Source organism: Glandiceps talaboti, chromosome 7 (assembly GCF_964340395.1).
Source record: "Glandiceps talaboti chromosome 7, keGlaTala1.1, whole genome shotgun sequence".
Lineage (NCBI taxonomy): Eukaryota > Metazoa > Hemichordata > Enteropneusta > Spengelidae > Glandiceps > Glandiceps talaboti.
Genome location: NC_135555.1, coordinates 16,342,160 through 16,364,840, shown reverse-complemented (window position 1 = coordinate 16,364,840; position 22,681 = coordinate 16,342,160). Strand labels below are relative to the sequence as shown.

The 22,681-nt window shown below is 34.7% G+C and overlaps 1 protein-coding gene across 2 annotated transcripts; it reads right to left on the bottom strand.

The window, feature by feature from the left end:
- Window positions 1–478: 478 nt before the first annotated feature.
- Window positions 479–22,322, bottom strand: LOC144437785 (short transient receptor potential channel 6-like). 2 transcript variants are annotated; one of them, XM_078126807.1, is made up of 11 exons: window positions 22,193–22,322; window positions 14,407–14,595; window positions 12,968–13,122; window positions 9,893–10,040; window positions 8,366–8,538; window positions 7,975–8,154; window positions 6,256–6,995; window positions 5,354–5,603; window positions 3,578–3,766; window positions 3,140–3,187; window positions 479–1,217 (listed from the first exon to the last, which is right to left on the bottom strand). In XM_078126807.1, exons 2-11 carry the CDS (start codon window positions 14,414–14,416, stop codon window positions 1,086–1,088), a joined length of 2,025 nt encoding a protein of 674 aa, XP_077982933.1. In that variant the 5' UTR covers window positions 14,417–14,595; window positions 22,193–22,322; the 3' UTR covers window positions 479–1,085. The 2 variants fall into 2 exon arrangements, with proteins under 2 accessions (XP_077982933.1, XP_077982934.1); XM_078126808.1 differs by having other exon boundaries at window positions 3,140–3,184.
- Between the last annotated feature and the right edge of the window lie 359 nt (window positions 22,323–22,681).

Sequence of the window (22,681 nt, the reverse complement as noted above, 5' to 3'; positions counted from 1 at the left end):
TATCTTACCTTACTGTTAATTAATAGTACGTTTCCATAGTAATCATTGATTTTTTAAATTAATAGTACGTTTCCATAGTAATCATTGATTTTTTTAATTAATAGTACGTTTCCATAGTAATCATTGATTTTTTTTAATTAATAGTGCGTTTCCATAGTAATCATTGATTTTTTTTTAAAGTGGCCATATGGATGAGGATTGGGTAATTCATTTTTGGATTTTTAATTAATAAAACAATTTTATCATGATGACGTCCTACTTGAACAATCAGTGTAAAACAACATGTGCCAAGTCCTTGTTTGTAACTCAATAAATTGCAAAAGATTGATAAAATGTGACAAATCGTTGTTATTGTACGCACAATAAGGCACTTTTTACAGCTTTTTGCAATGTATATTGAGTTACAAATATAAAGTTTGTCAATGTTGTTTCATATTGGTTTTTCAAGTAGGAAGCCATGATAAAACTGTTTTATAAATTAAAAATCAAACAAAACACCCAAATACTTCATTCATATGGCCACTTCATGTAAAAACTAGCATACACGGATGCAAATGTCATATTTTTAATCTTCGAAAATTTATCACTAAAATGTAATTTTAAGTACACAACCACCCCTTTGGACCAGCCAGTTTCAAGCCTCTTAGTTTTGATCACTACAATAAGAAATTGTAAATTATCCGATTTATTTTACAAAGACCTTTATTTTGAACGTCTATACCGTTATCCCAGTGAGTCTGTGCGACACAGTGTCGGGCGCCCTCATGGCCAACTCCTAGGCCGTTCTTGAAGGCGGAATTACGACACGTACGCGTCGGCGCCGGCGTTATACAATATAAGCATATCTCATGGAGTATAAATGAAGGACGTAGAAGTGATCTCACCTTCGTAGATTTTAGAATACAATATTCATCATGAAAGTTTGAATCGTTAGCTTCTTTTGATCCAATATCAGAAGTATATTCAAATTCGTGAATTAACCCCCCCCCCCCCGATTGACATGATGAGTTTCAAATGGATACATCAATATATCATCTTTTTTCCCTCTGTAATGTCATCTCATCTTGTATATCTTGTGTTGATGTCTAAAGCGTCGTTATTGTTGCTTCTCTTCTGTCTTCGTGAAGACATTCATATTCAGGTGAATTAACGTTTAACACGTGTTCATGTGGGTCCAAATATTTGGATATATACCTCATAGTTAAAACTCGAACCAACTGTAAAGAGATGAAAATCGTTATATGGTTGGATTATGGTGTGATTATTGAACGTCTTAATTAATACATCAGTGATATGTTGTAACACTGTGACAGTATTCATCTTAAATTCATTGGAGTGTATTCATTGGTATGCAGAGAGCCACTTGATTAAAAAATTAAAACACACACACACACACACACACACACACACACACACACACACACACACACACACGCATCCATCCATCCATCCATCCATCCAACGCACCCACCCACCAACCCACGCACGCGCAGACACACACACATACATACATACATACATACATACATACATGCATGCATACATACATACATACATACATACATACATACATACATGTATACATATATACATACATACATACATACATACATACATGCATACATGCATACATACATGCATACATACATGCACACACACATACATACATACACACACATACATACATACATACATACACACATACATACATACATACACACATACATACATACATACATACATGCATACATACATACATACATACACACACACATACACACATACATACATACATACATACATGCATGCATACATACACACATGCATACATACATACATACATACATACATACATACATACATACATGCATACATACATGCATACATACATACTGTACATACATACACACATACATACATACATACATACATACATACATACATACATACACACATACACACACATACATACATAAATACATACATACATACATACATACATACATACATACATACATACATACATGCATGCATACACACACACACGCATGCATGCATGCATGTATTCATACATACATACATACACACACACACATACATTCGTTAGTGTACAATATGCACAGTTTCCTAGTTTCAAGAAATTGATTGATAATCACGTAATCCTGGACATGTGAAGAATCCTATACTTGACGTTTAGTTATGCATGACAAGATAGTTGAAGGAAGTGTGTATAAACGACTTGTATCCAAATCTATATAACGGTAAAGTAGAGTGGATGTATTTCCCCAATGTGTCTAAATAACCAAGTTCAGAATCCCGACGGTCTCTTGAAATGAAGAATACTGAGCCCTGGTTATCAACAGTCAGTGGTGTGTAACATGTGACAGTCAGGTGTAAAATAAGGGAATCTGTCAAGCGTGATCTCACGAGATATCCTGGGAAATTGTAGTTGAAACAAAATGTGCATAGATCGAGTCTAAAGACTGAAAGCCATGTTTGATGTTATCGATGGTACATAACTGTCAATGTACATACAATATACAGGGTTGAATGATCCAAAATAATATTCACTGACACAGCACACAGGGTTTACATTGAAGACTGCTAAATGCATAAACTAAGGCAAAAAATGTTTGTTCCGACAACATGACTTCAGAAAATAGAATAGGTTGGTCGGGATTTTAATTTTTTTTGAAAATTGCTACCTAAAGACAAGATACTCGTTGATCACGATAATTCTGTGATAGCTTGATTGGTTATTAAGATGTAAATGAAGATGGTTATGTTTTAAGTAGACCAGCACAATCGGCTAACTTCAAAGTATACAATAAACTTACAAAAAAAGACACTCATGGTAACGTATGCCAATGTATTCTTAAACCGAGTGTACCCAGGCATACGGACAGCACATAAGTGTATAACTCTTATTAGCCCTTGACAACCCAGACAAGAACAACAAGAACAACTCCACCATTAACGCACTTCGCAACAAGCACTACCCCACCAAAGCTGTCTGAAATACCCCCTGTTTATACTTCGTTTTGAAAGACATTGTACAAATCATTATTGTATGCATTATTATACTAATAAATTGGTCTTTAAATAATTATCATCATAAATGTGATGAAGGTAAAATTACCTCGTTATAAGTTATGTTCTCCGAAGGGTCATACGACTCACCAAACTGCTGTAAAATAGACAAAGGTATAATTTTATAGATATGAGCAGTGGGTACCGCCGGTTATCTTTTTAACAACTGTCTGTCTGTCTGTCTGTCTGCCTGCCTGTCTGTGTCTGTCTGCTTGTACACAAGTCTGTCCAATTGTTTCTCTGTGTTTTATCATAGACAGTCCATATTAAATAGAAAGGAGGGTGAGAAAACGCTCGTAACCAGACAGACTGCCCTACTGTGACAGTGTATTTACATCAACGTACAGTATTCCACAAAACTCGCAAAACTATTTCATTTGTGTCTAAATCAGTTTGGCGATAGTCTATCTGCCACTGTCGTAACGAGTTGTTAAATTCTTACAACGTACGTAAGAAACTAATACAAACAATAGATTACATTCAATACCTGAAGTTCTTCTTCTTCGTTTTCTTGCCTCGGATGGTTATGTAGATATTGACCAAAGCATGACTTGACAAGTCTTTGTATACATCTAAAATGAGGAATTAGGTTATACGGTGGTGGAAGTACTGGTCCTCGTATGTGCTCCATCCACACTGATGTACGGACAAACTTCCATTCGCTGTCAATGTTTTGCTGAAAGGTAATAAAAGTGGCACAAAAAACAAAATAAAACGAGAATAAATTTAAAATAAAAAATTTCTAAAAAAGTAAGGATTTTGTTTTTCATAATGTGAATCACGCTGTGGAGGCGTTGTTTGTCATACATCACAATACTAGACTAATGTTTCATATGCTAATATTGGTTTTGTAGTGTATAATATATACAACCCTTTTTGTGTAAGTGCTCACCGGCTCTGTTTGATACAACCACTCAGAAACCAATATGAAACTGCATATGCCACATTTTAAGATAGCAAGATTAAATGAGTACAGTTTCTTGCTACATTTTGTCTAAGTGAAATGAACTACTCATGCCACAATACAGACATCAAAACATTGGCGTCCGCTTGACTGCATCTACTTGCACTGCGGCTTATGTCATCTAGACAAATGTCTGGAATGTCTAGTTTCTTTTTGGTTTCTGCGTGGTTGTATGAAACAAAGCAAGTTTTTTGCATAATTAGTGATTTTGAGTAATTAGGCTATATTTTTGGAATGCATACTTCAAATTCAATATAATTTGGTTCATACGTTAGCCATAACAATTATTTTATGAATAATTTGCATAATTAATGACTTTCAGTAATTAGGCTATATTTTAGAAATACATACTTCAATTTCAATGTAATTTAATACATACGTTTCCCATTATTAAGCGCATATGTCCTATAAAGTTTGTTGATGTAGCTTACAGTTTTAATGAATAATTTGCATAAGTAATGACTTACGGTTTACTTTAAGAATGCAAGCTTCAAATTTCATAGAATTTGGTACATGTACTAACCATACCAATGAGCACAAGTGTGTTGACATAGCCTTTACTTTTAATGAGTAATTTGAATAATTCACGATCTTCAGTAATCAAGCTATATCTTTGGAATGCACGTTTCAAATTCCATATAATTTGGCACATACATCAACCATGATAATGCGCTCATTCTACAAAGCATGTTGATATAATTTTCAATTTTATGACTAATTTGCATAATTAATGTAATTAGCTTACTTCTTAAGAATGCAAACTTCAAACTTCAGATAATGTTGTATATGTTTTGATGGTCAATGTTAAAGAAATACATGTGTCATTTAAAGCTTGATGTTGTAAGTAATAATCTATATGGTTTATTTGCATAATGAATGTTTCTTTTAATAATTAGGCAATATGTTAATTATGCAAGCTTCAAATTTCATTTAGTTTCATCTAATTATTTTCCAATTAAGTAGTATACCATGTATAATAGCTATAGTTGCATTCCACCAAAGTGTGTAGGCCCAGACATCTAACATACATCTATGGTTTTGCCCTCACGGGAGGCATTCAGTTTAAAGCTGGTAGAATCTAATATGGCCACTGAATACTATGGAAAATAAAAGATTGTTGATCTCCTTAAAAAACAATACGCCAAACTCCCAATTTCGTAAACTATTTAAAAAGTCCCGAGAAAAGGCTTTCATCTGGGAAACTTCGAGAGAAATTTCATTTTCAGGGAAAATAGTTTCCGAGGAAGATTCTAGATCTACTTTAAGCTTCTCTTTTTATTCGGAGTTAAGGAGACTTACCTGTATTCTGACATACGTGTTTCTGACCATCGCAATGAAAAGATTCAGGAGTATTGTAAGCGACAGCATGCAGAATAATCCATAGATAATATATCCCATGACAGTCTGAATATATCCATAATCTGTTACCCTATAGGTCAACGTTCCATTAATATAAACAGTTCGATTACGGAAATAGTGCACCGCTAGTTGATCTGTACTCCTTTTACCAAACACAGTCCACAACAACGTGACAAAAGACGTATCAATCCTGTAAAGCCAACAGTACAGGATGTTTTAAGTACGAACACTTTCTTTACAATTACTACTGAGGGAAATCAAGCTATATACGCAAACTCAAATAGTCCACAACTAAAACAATGTGACTGTTGTTGTTCCATGTGGTAGATTATACAAGAGGATGATAGCGATGAATTGGTTTAATGTGTAGATATAATCAACCAGTTATCAAGGGAGTGTAGTCAATGTATTCAAGTTGCACACTGAATATTCATGAGAGCTGTTTTACACTGTTAGGGTATAGGCACTCACGATTCATGAATATTCAGTGTGCAACTTGAATACATTGTGCCTTCATAGGGTCTCTTTGCTATGGGCTATTGTATCATGGGAGTTATCTGAAATAATGCCTTCAAGTTGTACACTGAATATTCATGAAATTTCTGCTAACTCTCATGATGCAATAGCCCATAGCAAAGACACCCTATGAAGGAACAACTTGATGTTTCTGTGAAATGACAAGTAATTATAGGTGATGTAACATAATGAAATGACTTTCTAGAATTGTTTATGACAATATTTGTATTATTTCCTTGAGTAGTGTTCTTTAATATGAAACCGGTTGTAATAAACAAGGGAGGAGTTTATGCAGTTTCTTGTTAGAAGGAAACATCACAGCTTACCATTTGAACGGATGTCTAAAATCATCACTCAAGAAGTAGATATGCATAAGTCCAACGACGAACGACAAGACGACCACCAAAAAGACGGTGAAGAAACACAGGACATCGGGGATGGTGTGCACAAACGTCAACAGTATAGGGCCAATTAGAGGATTCAAATAAAGATACCGTAAGATTCGCAGAATGAGGTATATATAAAAACAAGCCGAACTATCAAACATTGCAATCTGGGCTATAATATTATGTTCGAAGTTCCCGTGAAAGGCTGTCGATACAACAAGTGTGACAACAAACGTAACGATCACAGCCATGTCCAGAAAGTTCCAAATACTGCACATATATCTGCTGACACCTTTTGTCATAGCTTTTTGTATTTCACCCCAAAGTAGTCCGAAGGTCCATATAATTGGCAACAATCGGGCGATGTAATCTACAAAGAATTTGTTCGGATGGCCGAACTGAACCATAAGTATTGGCAACACAAGCAGCACCAGAAATTTGGCATAGGAAAATGCGTTCATGAAAAATCGAGAGAATGGTGATTCGACTATTCGAGAGACTGGAGAGAAGGGTAAAAATATGTAGAAGAATGCCAGGAGTGGCTGCAACACTCCGTACAATGTGAAACAGTAGAGACCAAATAGGACTGTCCAGCCAAAACCTGAATTTTCAGACCACTGTGGCTGGCCGTTACTCCATTCAGCTCTTAAGACGTGTTGACAGGTTGTATGACTCAAGAACTGCAAAATGAGAATAAATACACTGGCATCACATACTCAATTTTAGAAGAAGAAAAAACTACAGAGTTCAGAATTCTGGAGTTATTGTCTTCAATTTGTTTAGATGTATATTCTAGTTTTAGAGGCATAAGAGAAAACTTAATAGCAGTATGGTTGAAAATCTCGAAATGTGTCACTTAAAAAACCCAAGAAAAATATTGTGGAATAATATCTAACTAAATTCTTGCTACTACGAGCATATTGGTCATATTAACAATATTTGTTCAATATTCCAAAACTTCGCGTCCAACATCCCAGTTGTAAGGTAATATAGATACTAGTATTGTGAGAAAAAATATACCATCAATATAAATACAATACCCCCCCCCCCCCCATGAAAGGCGTGTGCAAGTGTTGTCTATTTTGGGTATTTGCCTAAGTGTTTGCAGTGTTCCATGTGGCCGTACTTTCGCTACGCTCGAGAAAGAGCAGCAAAAAACGTCGCTAACACAAGTGCAAATACCTCTCAGTACTAACACCGGCATTCAAGCGGCATGAAGTTCTGTTACTATTAAACATCTTTATCCGAAACAGCTAATTTCTGTAAAATGACACTGTACAATAACACGCTTTCGCGTACAAGGAACAATCGCGTTCTTTCAATTACATAATTATCGTTTGCAAGCAGCTTGTATGCAATAATGTTTTCGGCATTGCACTTCAGAGCTAATATCACTGGTATACACATGTACATCCACTGGGCCAAGTAATCTTTGGCACACATGTAATAACATACGGTTAGATGGAATGGTGTTTTTTAAACTAATTTTTACAAAATTTACAATATCTGGTCGTTTACTTTGAAAACCGTAAATTGTAAAGTCTCTGTTCGAAACATCTGTAATGAAACACTACAGTCGCCCAATTCGCACAGGCGTGCCTCGGGGTCCCATGATACGAAGATTTTCCAAGATCATTGCAGCTAGCAATATCGACATACCTTTCTAAGTTTACCATTGATAGCTTTTCGTACCGTGTTCCAATCACTCGTCGTGCATCCTATCCGTCTGGGTTTTTGAAAACCTTGGAGTAAGGTTACAACTTCCTTACTACCATCACACAGCTCTAGCATGGCGATAGCAAACTGTTCTAGCTGTTCAGACATGGCTGAATATTCTTTCTGGGTAAAAAGCAAAACATACAATGCACGTCAACACCGAATTTTAAGGTAAATAATTTGAAAGGAAAACATGTAAATTCAACATTGAGATTGATCTTTTCTAAAAAATGACAATTTGCCATCACAAAAATTTAATAATTTCTATATTGCTGATGTACGTACGTGATGTCATATCTTATAGTATAGCTCTTTGTTAACATGGTCAACTTACTTGATAAATGTCGTGTGGACCACGCGAGTTTGACAAGCATTTCATCTTGCCGGCCATTTCTATAGCTATCAAGAGCGAATCATCACAAACAAGGCAGATATATGCAGGGCAGCAAAGGGCGTTGTATACCAACAAACGTTGCGATGTGACTGTAATATCTTCATTATTATGTGCTTGGTACAAAAATGATAAAACTTGGGATTATTTACAAAGTTTACATACTGGGTGGAGGGAACATTATATATGTAGCGAATTTGAAAATACCGCACAGCTTCTCAGTTTGATACAAACATAGAACAGCTGATAAGAAACTACACGTGTCACAGCAAGATTGAATGAATACAGTTTCTTGCAATATTTTGTCTACATGAAATACACTGACGTGCCACCATGCAAACATCAAATGCAGACGTCAAAACATTGGCGCGCATGTCTGCATCCTGTTGCTGTACGTCCATTTGAAATGGTATCATTTCATTTAGACAAGATGTAGCAATAAATTGACATCTTGCTATTAAATTGTAGTATGCGCAGTTTCTCTTGAGATCTGTGAGGTTGTATCAAAAAGAGTACGGTATCTTAAAATTCACTGTATTACATGCGTCATTACTAGTCTTTGGGCAATTCAAGCGGATCGTATAATGACATGATCTGCGTATACGTTAGAGTGTATCTAACACCCCCACAGTCACAGATGCAATTGTCCATATTGGGCCATAACACTCTTAATACATGCCGAGTGAACGTTTACATGATGGGAAATGTATATTGGTTTTTGTAATTATAGATTCTCTCAAATAGATTGCCAAATTATTGGGTAAATTGTAATTTGTCGAATTACTACATTTATCAGTCCGGCAAATGTCAATGAAGGATATTCTTTAAAGAGACAATGACAATAGCAAGGTATGTACTAATACACATTCGTCGAACGGTCTTCTTGATGTTCATCGGCCTTGACGCGTGTTAATAGTAGAAGTTTCCGTCATATATAGGCAATTATAACAGGTTAATCTCCTTTTAACATCTCAATAAGTCGTTATTTGAACTAGTCAAGTCTCGTATGCTAATTTTGATGGATAGCATATTTGTTTATACCGACGCATTCGTCGTGAATACAGGAGCATGACAGTATAACTGGGGGGAGGAAGCAGCAGTGTAAATAGAACGCTAGTTTAATTATTCTCCTGTTAATGTTGTATTCACATTCATTGTACACGCAATCTTCCTCTTAAGATCCACTCTCTCCATAACTAACCACGTACTTCATACATACATACATACATACATACATACATACATACATGCATACATACATACATACGTACGTACATACATACGTACATACGTAAATACATACATACATACATACATACATACATACATACATACATACATACGTACGTACACACATGCACACACACACACATACATAAATACATATATATATACACACACACACACACACACACATACATACATACATACATACATACATACATACATATATGGAGTAACCATTCTTACCTTTCCCCGTTGGCTCACTGAGACGTTGAGCGCCATACTCAAGAAGACACCGCATCATGTGGAAACTGTTCACCTCTGCTGCGACTAAAAGTGGCGTGACACATATTCTGCCTTTTTGAACTTGCACATTCACATTCACTTTTCCGGCCTGTTCCAAAATATGTACAAAATGGACGTTACAATGACAAAAATAAATTTCGTAATATTAATAAATGTAATATGTATAGCAAAAATACCATCACGCATTTTGTAACAGTAACACAGGGGTTTCTTGAAGTTGGCTCTGTTCTTAATTGATTTGCGAATTAAATTAAGTTTATTAAGTTTGAAAATCACTTCGCTCGAGATTGCAAAAATTTCAAAAACAGCGTTGAAATGAACATGTTGTAACATATTGGCAACATAAAGCTAGTTACAATATCTATCAATTGGCATATTTAGTATTGATGAACCATGTATTAATAGGCTTCTCCATACTGCAAAGAATCATGCGATTGATATAAGTATCTTTACAAAATCCACCATGTAACGTTACACATTAAACTTTAAGAAGTCTATTTGAAGTTTGGCCCACAAGCTATACTGTACAATAAGAGATCTTTATTATCAATATGGTTATGAAAAATTATACAAAGAAAATAGCCATCATTTATTGAAAACTCCTGATCACTTTACAATGAAAACACGACAGTGACATGAATTTTTAAGTTATCCATGTTATAAGCTACGACCACTCCAGGCTATGTAATGTAGACTAAATACACACGGTTCTATTGCAATAATTTAATAATGAATTTAATGATGCATATGTTATATCAAAACACATTTCATTGAATTTGCTGTGTATAAAGCATTACAGAGATGAAAGTCGGCTACTGCGAAAAAAATGATGCAATTGTTCGGTTTTTTGTAGGTGAAGCAATTATAAATCCAATAGCATGTACAATGAAGCCAACCTGATTAAATTGCACTAGATGGTTTACGGTTAAAAATGCTAATTTAAAAGGACTTTAATGTTTGATGAACAAATAGCAATTTTGTATGCGCTTCACAGCTTATAAGTGTGGGCAGGACTGAAGAAGTATTTTTTAATCGATTTTAGGAGAGAGTAAAATGAAGGAAACAGTGGCGTCCTGGTTATGGAGGCTTGATCATGCTGTGTCTACAGGCGACCTGACGTCGATTTGCCCCTGATACGAGTCAATTTAATGTATGTGCATATTAATATGGCCAAAATGAGACCTTAGGTACAATCGATCCGTTGCACCTTAAAGGGTTTCAATCTTTAACTTTATGGTTCTTGGTAGTTACTTTGCTTCACATTATGAACATGTGACATAATTTGCTAAATTCCTTCAAAATGATCAGGATTTATAATAAGCTTTCTTATGACAAAGTTTGGAGAACTTGAATTTGACAAGATTCATTCTACCTTTAAAGAAACGTGTAAATGTATCAATATACACTACTGGTACTCTCAGTAGTATGGTATTGAAAGATAAAGGTAGGACTATTTTAGGAACAAACATCGCAGCATAAACACGGCCATGTTATTGTAGCATTGAAAATTGAGAATAATATCCATAATGTAAACACCCCGAGCCCCCTCCTCTTTGAATACTTTATCAATCCACCCATCAAATAATTGTTTCCTAACCCGAAACCACCGACAAGTTGTTTTAATAGAGAATTTTCAGTTAATACTGATATAATTTTGCTATCTGAGCGTGTCTAAAAATAACACAACTAACAGAACTCACTTCTGCTGGTTGTAGATATATAATTTTATGACTCGAGTAGATGTACGTGTTGCATGGACTACTTGCTATAGCAGTTTTATTACATTTTATACAGGAAACAATCAGACGGAAGGATTTCATCAGTTCTTTACCAGAATGACATAGTTCAGACACTAAAGTATTATAACAAAGTAAATAGAAAAATAAAAGCCATACATGACTCATGACGCAATGCAGAATTCTATCAGTAACTGACCCCCAGCAATATGTAAAATGCCAGAGTGACCAAGCAAAAAACAACAAAAACATAAAATAGCAAAAAACCAAAAACAAACAACCCCAACACAACAATCCCAAAACATCCCCAAAACAACAACAACAACAACAACAACAACAACAACAACAACAACAACAACAAAAATTACCCATGATCAATCACTTGCTGTACCCTTGTGTTCTATCAATATTTATGTACTGAGGTGAAATGGACACGCACTTCCTCTTGTCGGAAACGAACATTAGATCTTCATTCATTGCATGAATAAGTAATGTATTACGTTATTACGTATTTTTCTTCTACGCTTAATGAACTTTAGTTCCCATAATTGATTTTACCTTGAAATATCGTATTGTCACAATAACTCAGAAATTACAGCTAAAATTTACAATTTTAATTGCCTTGTCCTCTAAACACCAATGCGATGCCATTTATATATACACATCGTCCTCTGCATATATCACATCAATGGCATGCCATATGTACCGTCCTTACAATTCACAACAATGGTGGCCAAACATGACGTATGACGCAGTATTTGGGAATGATTTCTCCATCAGTAATAAATTTATATCAATTCGCAATAAAAACACAATAGTTATCATTATTCCCCTCTTTGTGGTCTTGCTAACAGGCACTTAGGAAATTACGTGATAAGCATTTTACGATGCATCGGACGCCGTAAAAAGCACTGTTGTGGTTTACCCTCATAATTTATATAGTACGTTTAATTTCAAAACCGTCGTCAACGATCATTCAAAGGAAAGAAGCGGAAAAAAAACCCCGTTTAACAATGATTAAGCCGCCATATCTCATACTCCATCTGTACTTAATTACGTATCCATGACAAAAGAACACTTAGGAAGGAAGCCATGACAAAATTGTTCAAGTAAAGACCCAATCCTCATCCATGCGGCCGCTTTAAGCCGCCCATATATTCCATCTGACAGTTTTTGCAATTAGTACCCACGATAAAAGAACGCTTTAACTATCATACACCCACTCGTAAATGTTAAACCTTAAGTAATTAAGAATTGTCTTCTATATACAATTACTCACCTTCAGCAATTCTGTGACTTCTTTTATTTTACCAGTTTCTACTAAACGAATGAATTCTAGACTTATACCCCCGTGCGTCTTTTTCTCCAAATATAACTTCTCTCTTTGAGAGAGTATGTAAGGGAGTGGTGTCTTTCGTAGCGAATCTGATACTCCTGCGGAAATATCAAGGTAGACAGTTTAGCTATATATATAATCTATAATATGCAGTTGCTTAGATGCTTTTAAATAGAAACTGTACAACAGTATGTTTGACAGGAAAGGTTTGCTCATTTTTTTTACTACAGGAAGGAAGGTCTACGTAAACAAAGATAGACACAAACTAAAACTATTGTTCCAATGTTCATATAGGGTAAAATGATAAACTGGCGTTATTGAAATTACATTCACAGTGAGGCAGCGTCTCTGATGATGAAAGATTTCCTCAAGTGGTCTCACTTTCAACCTCATTTCAATGTGTACACTCTCTTGATTACAGAATTTATCTACATAACTAATTGTACGGAACTGCTATCGCCCACTGAGTTGTTTATTACCATATGCAACAATAGTTTTAGTTTGTGTATATCTTAGTTAAATTTGGTTATGGCTTGATTTCCGTAGCAGTATTCCGCACATGCGTTGTTTAAAATGGACCTCTTTGCTGTTCCGACGACTATACACTTAATATCCGCCACAAAAAAACGTTCGATTTTATGTTATGTTATGTTATGTTATGTTATGTTATGTTATGTTATGTTATGCTATGTTACCGTCTATACATACTTTGGGTGGTATCACAGTCTCCTTGTGTTTTCTGAGTGACGTTTGATATCACGATCTCCTCACTCAGCTCAGGCTAGCGGCAAATACATTTACGCCGGACGCTTATCATGATCAGGGAGACATGACGTACTTAAACACCGTCTTGGTCAGAAAAAACACCCCTTGTATGTATTAAGAGAAGTGACCTTACAGATTACGATAGCTATAGTCATCAACGTTCAAAGACATAGACATAGCAGTGAATTAACTTTCCCTATAGTGAGTTTTATACACAGACGATGACAATTAATAATTCATACTATATGTACAGGTGACAAACGAGATACAAGTTGAAACATTGACGAATTATGGTTGATTAGTTAGTGCATTTTGAGTTCATTTCATATGACATTAAATTCAAGTTCTTGAAGGTGGTGAAGGTGGCTCATTTGATTAATGCCCTTTGATTACATGATAATAACGGCTGCTGTTGTTTGGTAGATTTAAAGTGTACTGTTATAACATAGCTGTGTTCTTTCGAGAACGCTTTCAGCTTTGATATATAACTATTAAAACGTACTAACATTGCCGCTCTCGTTAAATAAGTAAAATTTAAATTGTACCCTTGATAACTGTGCCAGACATAATACAAATAAACTAAAAACGACCGTGTCTGATAAAAAAAACCAACTTACCGTTCGACATTGTGTCTTCAAATGCAATACGATTGGTTTGTTGTGATGTGCTGCGAAATTACCATATTAAATTTGGTCGTCTGTTTTAAAATAGCCTTCGGTTTCTATATATACTGTAGTGAATATCAATTCATGCCGTGACGTGACGTGACGTGACGTGACGTGACGTGACGTGACGAGACAATATACCTGTGAAAACGAAGAAAGAAAGTATTTTTGTACAGTAGAATATGGAGAGATACAGTGAATAAGTAAAACTCGCGGCTCGCACACTCTTTAGTCATATCATAAGCAAGAGTCAGCTTATATAATTGTAAATGCCAACGCATCCTGAAAACCTTTCGGGGCGAAGCCGTCCTGACTTGAACTTGTTCTACTCGAAGGCTCGTGGGAGCTAATACATTTATCGTTGACCGTATAAATGCTAAACTGTCCCACCTGTCGATCTGCTGGATCCGGAACGCCTGAGGTATATATATATGGTGCCTTCGAGCCTGCATATAATCGTGGCTTTCTGACTGAGACACTCAATCAAGTGTCACTGATATGTAGGACGAATACATTTCACAAGAATAAACAGTCACAATACGTCGCTGATTTGGGTTCAGATCAAATATGAATATTTATAATTTTAAGAAATTTATTTCATAATCATGAAATGTTTGTTTTATAGGATGATGATGTATCGATTAGAATTAGTATTCGATCCGTTTATTTTGTTAATTTTTAAAATATTATGGATCCGTTGGCCCCGGAGGGACGGAAATATAAAGATAGAGTTTTTTGTGTGCAAAACATTATAGTCCCAGTGGATCAACAGTTTAGGACAAAGTGACATGTATGAAATATGAGACTGGTGTAGCACTATCGATACACGCTGTGACGCTTTTAGACGATGGTTATTTATTGGTTTGACCTTTAACCCTAACAGCTGTGGTTATAGTCCTATTTTATAAGTGAAATGTTGACTAAACCCTTAAAAATTAAGTGGCTATATGGATGAGGATTGGGTACTTACTTTGGAATTTTAATTTCAAAAAACAATTTTAAAAATCAATATGAAAGAACATATGCCAAGTCATTAAATGACAATGTACATTGAAAATGTTCGTTATTGTAGGCACAATTACCTTTTTTTTTTTTTTTTTTTTACACATTTTTGCAATGTATTAAATTACAAACACAGACTTAGAATCTGTTATTTCACATTTATTTGTCAAGGAGGAAGCCATGATGAAATTGTTTTAAAAATTAAAAATAATCCAAAGTAAATACATAATCCTCATCCATACGGCCATTTTAAAGAAATCCTTCGAATTCTGAATTATTGCCAAACCAATTAATGAGTGGCTGATGATCCTCGCAGTGTTTCAACTATATGCCATTCTCTAGATCTAAGATAAATGGATGTATAGAACAGCATAACGTTGATGAGATGATTGTATGCGGATTTCGATGGTTGCAGGATTCTATATGCAATTATGACTATTTACCTCAACAAATGATTAAATGACTGTCTATACCTGTGGGCGTCATCTCAGTCAGGGCACAAACTTACACACGCACGCACGCACACACACACACACACACATACATACATACATACATACATACATACATACATACATGCACACACAATACATACCGAAACGTTTAGGAAGGAGACTGGTGTCATGTATTTGGATTTGCTCGGTGAGGTTATGGCAGGTTTTCAATATTTTTGGTACCAACAAAATCATCTTATATAGTTCTTTAAAAAATACTTATTGAAATTCAAGCAAAATGTCACTAACAGTAGCTATATCTACCAAATGTACTAAATCCATTGTCAATTAATAACAGCTTCTTGGAATAATTCAGTTCTTCAAATAACGTAAACTAGTTTAAATTAACCATTACGGGGAGATCCTTAAAATCACCATTTTAACGACCAGATTAACATGTATTGCAACCTTCAGGCTGTACACTTTTGAGTTTTACAGTAGTGTTAATAGTACATAGTTTAGTGGGTGTAAACGCAAATTGTTTTTTGAAAGTACTTTAGTACTTCAAACAACTTACTCGAATCACCCAGAGAAATAGAAAATTATTTATTTAATAAAATATCATTTTAACAAGGGCCGAAATTAAGCCTTCTAATATTGGTAATTCAACACAAGGTTTTTTAATGATTTTTAATATTTCAGTTTAATAACATTTTTCAACACAAATATACAAACTGAAATCACATCTTATCAAAATAATATGGTCCACTTTGTCAAATGCTACACCTTAAATATATGTACAAATGGTAAACACACACATACCTAAAATATATGTACAAATGGTAAACACACGTTATCTAAAATATATGTATAAATGGTAAACACATATTACCTAAAATATATGTATAAATGGTAAACACGCATACCTAAAATATATGTATAAATATTAAACACACGTACCTAAATATATGTATAAATAGTAAACACATACCTGTACAAATGGTTAATACACATACCTAATATATATATATAAATGGTAAACACACACACACATACATACATACATACATACATACATACATACATACATACATACATAACCTAATATTCCGGAACTTAAAGGCACCAACTCATTTAGAAAAGTTAGTTTGACCACCATTCTTTCTACGATAAAACTCTCGCAAAAACGTTTCGGTCGAATTTCCTTTATCCATTTGAATCTTCGTAACGTTGTCAAATACGGTACTGTGTTGGAAACCGACCTTCTTGAACTTTTCATCCGCAAACATCACTTGTTTTGTCAATGTTTCGTTTGAGGATCTCGCAACGTGTACAACCCAGCTGATATTTCTTTTCTTGATGTATTCAGAGATTTTCTCTGCTTTACTAATTGACATACCTAAAATATGCATGAATGGTAAACGCACATACCTCAAGTATGTATACATTCCAAATATATAGCATAAATGCTAAACACGTGTACCCAAAATATATGCTTAAATGCTAGACACGCGTGCCTAAAATATAATAATTATGTGTAAATGCTAAACACGCACACCTTAAATATATGCTAAATACACATACCTCAACTATATTTATTAAGTTTTTTTCCAACTTAGCATCCTCCCAACAATATTTCATTAGATGTTAAAATGTTTCATTTTAATAAAACAAAACCAGACATAGTGCAAATTTGTACAGTGTAAAACTGCCCCAGGTCAATATCCTTGAATGTTTGTTCATTTTAATTACGTCAGAGAATGACAAATATTTCTGGTTGGAAATGATATACCCCTGACTCACGTCAATTATTTGATTTCATACATGGATCATTGTAGAATGAGTGTCGAAGATAATATCTTTAAATATTTGCTGTTTCTTTGTTTGATAAACTTCCAACATATTCTCCATTAAATCAATAAAAAAATCTTAGTCATCGTACAAATATCTTAAATATAGGTCGAAATGATATCAATATTGAATCATAATAGAATGAAAACTGGCTGTCCAATACTGTGTTAACTAGATATACTGGAAAAATAAAAAGGTTGACAGAATTCCTTGAAAACAAGATAATGACAACCCCTAGACTTTTTCACATTATTTCAAAATGACCAGGAAAAATTCTCATATTGCAAACTTTGGAGAGTATCGACCACCTTTGAATTTCAGGAAATTTTTCCCCGATTGACACCTTACCTTAAATGAAACTTAAGCATTCATTAATCATACAACACCCTAGGCGGGGTCGTATCTTTATTATAGTGGCCATATGGATGAGGATTGGGTATTTATTTTGGATTTTTAATTTATAAAAAAAATTATGACTTCCTACTTGAAAAATCAATGTGAAACAGCAGGTGCCAAGGCTGTGTTTGTAACTCAAAAATTGCAAATGATTAATAAATGTGTAAAATGTGTAAAATTGTATGTACAATAACAAACTTTCCACGCATTTTTTTTTTAGCTTTTTGCTGTAAATTGAGCTGCAAACACAGGCTTGGCCAATGTTGTTTCATGTTGATTTTTCAAGAAGGAAGTCGTGATAAAATTGTTTTATAAATTAAAAATCCAAAATAAATACCCAATCCTCATCCATATAAAGGGTTAAGGTGAAAGTTTAACGTATTCAAGCGCGTCGAGCCGTGTCTAGCAATTAGCTAATGAAAAGGGAGAAATTTTAATTAATTTATTTTATGATTATGAATATGTTATGGAGTTTTGGGATGAATTGTATTTCTTGTATGGGGAAGGAAAACATAACTTATTAATATTCTAAATACAAGACAATCATCTTAGGTGATGAAAAACTGTCATTATTACTAAATTTTGTAATTATTGCTGCTGAGCGTTATATTTATATTTCAAAGTTTAGAAAATGAAAAACAGAATTGATAGCATACAAAAAAGTACTTGCAAAATATTCAGAGTGTAGAGTTTAATATTGCGGGTAGAAAACTTTTGAAAGCTTCTTATTACAAAATGTAAATTTCCATTCATGAAAAGAGTTGTATATTTGTAATAAATCCAATAAAAACCGTTATTAAATACAAAAAAAGAAGTCAGATATGATAAATAAATGATGTATATTTCCTTTCACCTGATCAATCACCTACGCATCGCGAAAACCTCACAATTTTCTCCCGGGGATAGTTTGAAATTCTGTAGACATAAATGCATCCGTTCGAGGTATTGGGAATGCTGACTCTCACCAGAAGGCTTCGGTACATAGGGAAGAAGTCTTCGTAGAACGGCCGGCTGGGGATGAGCTGAAAGCATTTTATACATCATGTTTTATACATCACGCATACGTCTGTGTGGTTTATTTGTTTTTGGTTAACCGAGAAAATCGCAAACAAAATTACAAACCCAATACGTACACACTCAGTCACCTCGACTATGCTGTAGTAATGTTGATTGGCTTCTGAATAAATTTGAGAGTAATTCTTTCATGTTTATGTTTGTTCATTAACTGTAACCTGACACTGGGTCTCAGTAACAGAAGTTACAGTACTTTTTTAAAAGGGGAATGCCTCATCAGGAAATAAAAGGTATTTTCATAAACTTTGGGTTCTGTGCTGTGCTTTCAGTGATGCATCATTGCAGCATGGGTCTTAGTAGACACTTAATTTTCATGGCTAATGGAAGAAATATAAGCTCTTAGAAGTCCTTAAGCATGCAGCTAATGAATAATCATGTCTCCAACACCTTTAATACTGCAATGGTGTATCACTGAACGAATAATAGTGGAAAAAGGTGTGAATTTGGTATATTTCTTGGCAACTGAGAGAAAATTACGAGATGTGAAATCATGAAATGACTCGCCACAACTCAAGGTTCATGTAAATACCTTTATTTCCTGGCAGTGAAAGGTAAGTCAAATGAATACAGATGGCGTTAGTTTACAATCTATTCAAAATTGATCCTGATTTTTGAGATCGAAACATTTTAACGGTCACGTTAGTACAAACCTCTGAAGAAAACTGCGGGTATTGCTTAGGCAATAATTGACTATTACGCTTGAAAATGGACTTGGCAAATCCAAAACTCCATACGAGCATGTCGATGAGTACTGAGATATCAGCCTATTTTCATCATTTACTGCTAATTCGTACAACCAAAAGTATGTGTCTATAAAGGTGAAGACCTAGACTCCGGCTTCCATTCAGGAAAAGGGGCAACGTTTTCTCTTAAAATGTTACGATGTTTTATCAGAAATATTAACTCACATCTATGGCTTTGATTCTCAAGCCAGATACAAATGTACAAGACTAGACAAGCACACTATCAAAGTGATATGCACTGATACAGCAAAATATTATGGGATCTTCCTATGCAGGTTTGTGCCATGCTCTTATCAGTTTGTTTATGTCTGTGAAAGTTAGACATATTGCCATATACAATATGTACAATACGTCTAACTTTCACAGACATAACAAATATATAAACAACATCGCATGAATCTACATCTGATGTACTCGATAAAGGTGTGGTATCAATGTGTGTCAACTTGATAGAGTCACAAGGAACAGACTTTATGGCACCTTCAAAGCCAATTTTAATAACCGTCTACTAGTAGTAGTACTACTACTGATAAATGACGCTCTGATCATCAGCAGTTCTAGATAACGTTGTAAGGACTGTCATACAATCTGTTTATAATGACCTTCCTTTGTATGTGAACAACCACTTTTACCTGTACACTCGTCATGAATTTATAATTTCCACTTTAGCGGGTAAACGTATTTCCGACAATGTGTCTATTTCGAGTGTTGTGACTGGCTTCTACTGTTGTGGCTAGACACGCTTTGCATTGTGATGTAGACTGCCCGCATATCGCAGTAGTGGCACTAAGTAAATATGTGTGTTGTATTTTTTAATGTAAAAATAGAACATAAGAGTCGAATAAGTGTATATTTTGCAGTTTCTGTATCTCACATTGTTATGCCCAATATTCGGCCTACAAGGTGCTTCTAAACATTTTACTATACTTCACTATTTGATACACTGATGATTCAACGTTACACTTGTCCTCTTTCGCAATTGAGGATTTACAGGCAAGGCTTCAGGGTGATATCGACAATGTTGCAAATTGGTGCAAACGTCACAAAATGGTCTTAAACATTTAGAAAACAAAATTACTACTGATCATCACAAACCAGAAAAAACGAAACCGAACAACTCCGACCTATCAATTTCGATCAATGGTAATTCTATCTCTATGTCAACAGAAGAAATTAGCTGAGGAATCTTGAGGAATAGAACAACTAATGAAATGTAAAGATTGAAAGATTTGTGCCTTGCATGCGTTGTATACACCCTCTTCACGTGAAACAAATACACTTATTCATCAACCCTGCATATTTTCATAAAAATCACCCCGTCAGTTGTATAAAGTGCGATTACACAATTTGTATTCATAATTGCCTACAGAATGAATCATCTGCCTGAAGCTGTTTTTGATAAAACCCACATACTTGATGTATTCTAAAATGCCTTCAGTTTATCTCATATGCCGACCGTTCTACGTCCCTTTGTAATGATACCTACAGACTTAATTCTACATTTCGAACGACTTTATATGCAAGTACAGGGTTTTGAGATCTAAAAATGTCCCCGAGAGATTCTTTGTACACATTGCGCAACGTGTAGTATGGAAATCAGATGAAAGGAAAGAGAAATCGTGACGATAGATTTGAAGTTACTGTAGTTGCCATTGTTAGGTTTGACTCATAATATACATACATACATACATACATACATACATACATACATACATACATACATACATACACACACACACACATACATGCATGTATGCACGCACGCACACACACACACACACATACATACATACATACATACATACATACATATTACATACATACATACATACATACATACATACATACATACATACATACATACATATATATGAAACGAAAAGCATATATACATGTATGTATATGTAATTGGACGTACGACCGAATTTATCGCTTGTCTGAATAAATGAGGCTTCTCTTGACACAAAGAATCCGAAATGAGGATTATTATTAATAGGTACTTCCAAAAAATGCAGTGTTTGTCAACATTACAGGTATTCACATTAACGTAAATACTACCATTTTTAGTTAAAATGGAATTCAGACGAAGGCAGTTCAGGTGAATAATCAACAACTACAATTTATATAAACTAGACAGTTTCTGAAATGCAGTTGTGAAAGGCTTGTCTGTAAATTGCGTGATTGCTTTCATCAACATCGCTTACTGTAGACAGGGTTATATTACTTAGGTAAACTCACCTTCTAAAGATATTGACTGGTATTTCTTTAGCTACCCTAAGGTTTCCATTGAAGACATTTCACTTCCTTCAGAAATACTGGAGATTAAACATTGCGCTGAACAATCTTCCACTAATACTATGGCTAGACGTAAATTGCATGTTCGTGTCACGGGCGCTACTATTATTTTCTAGGTGAGATAAATGGCGTCAGAGAGTTTCTCTATCTCTCTCACTTGTTAGGTTAGCTCATTGTATTGCACGTTAGTGAATCAACAAAGTACTCAGAAATCTCGTTTTTTATGAGTAGCTGAGGTGTAATAATACCTTTTTTCGTAATGATGTACAGCCGTTACACAGCACAGTAATTATGGTAGATCTGCATGGGGTTATAAGGAGTCACTCTGATACCTGTTATAAACATGCAGCGAAAACAACCGATAAATTTGTTTTATATCTGTACTGAAATATTAATGTTGGAAATGAAAGTGCTTTGTTAAGAGGAGGAGGA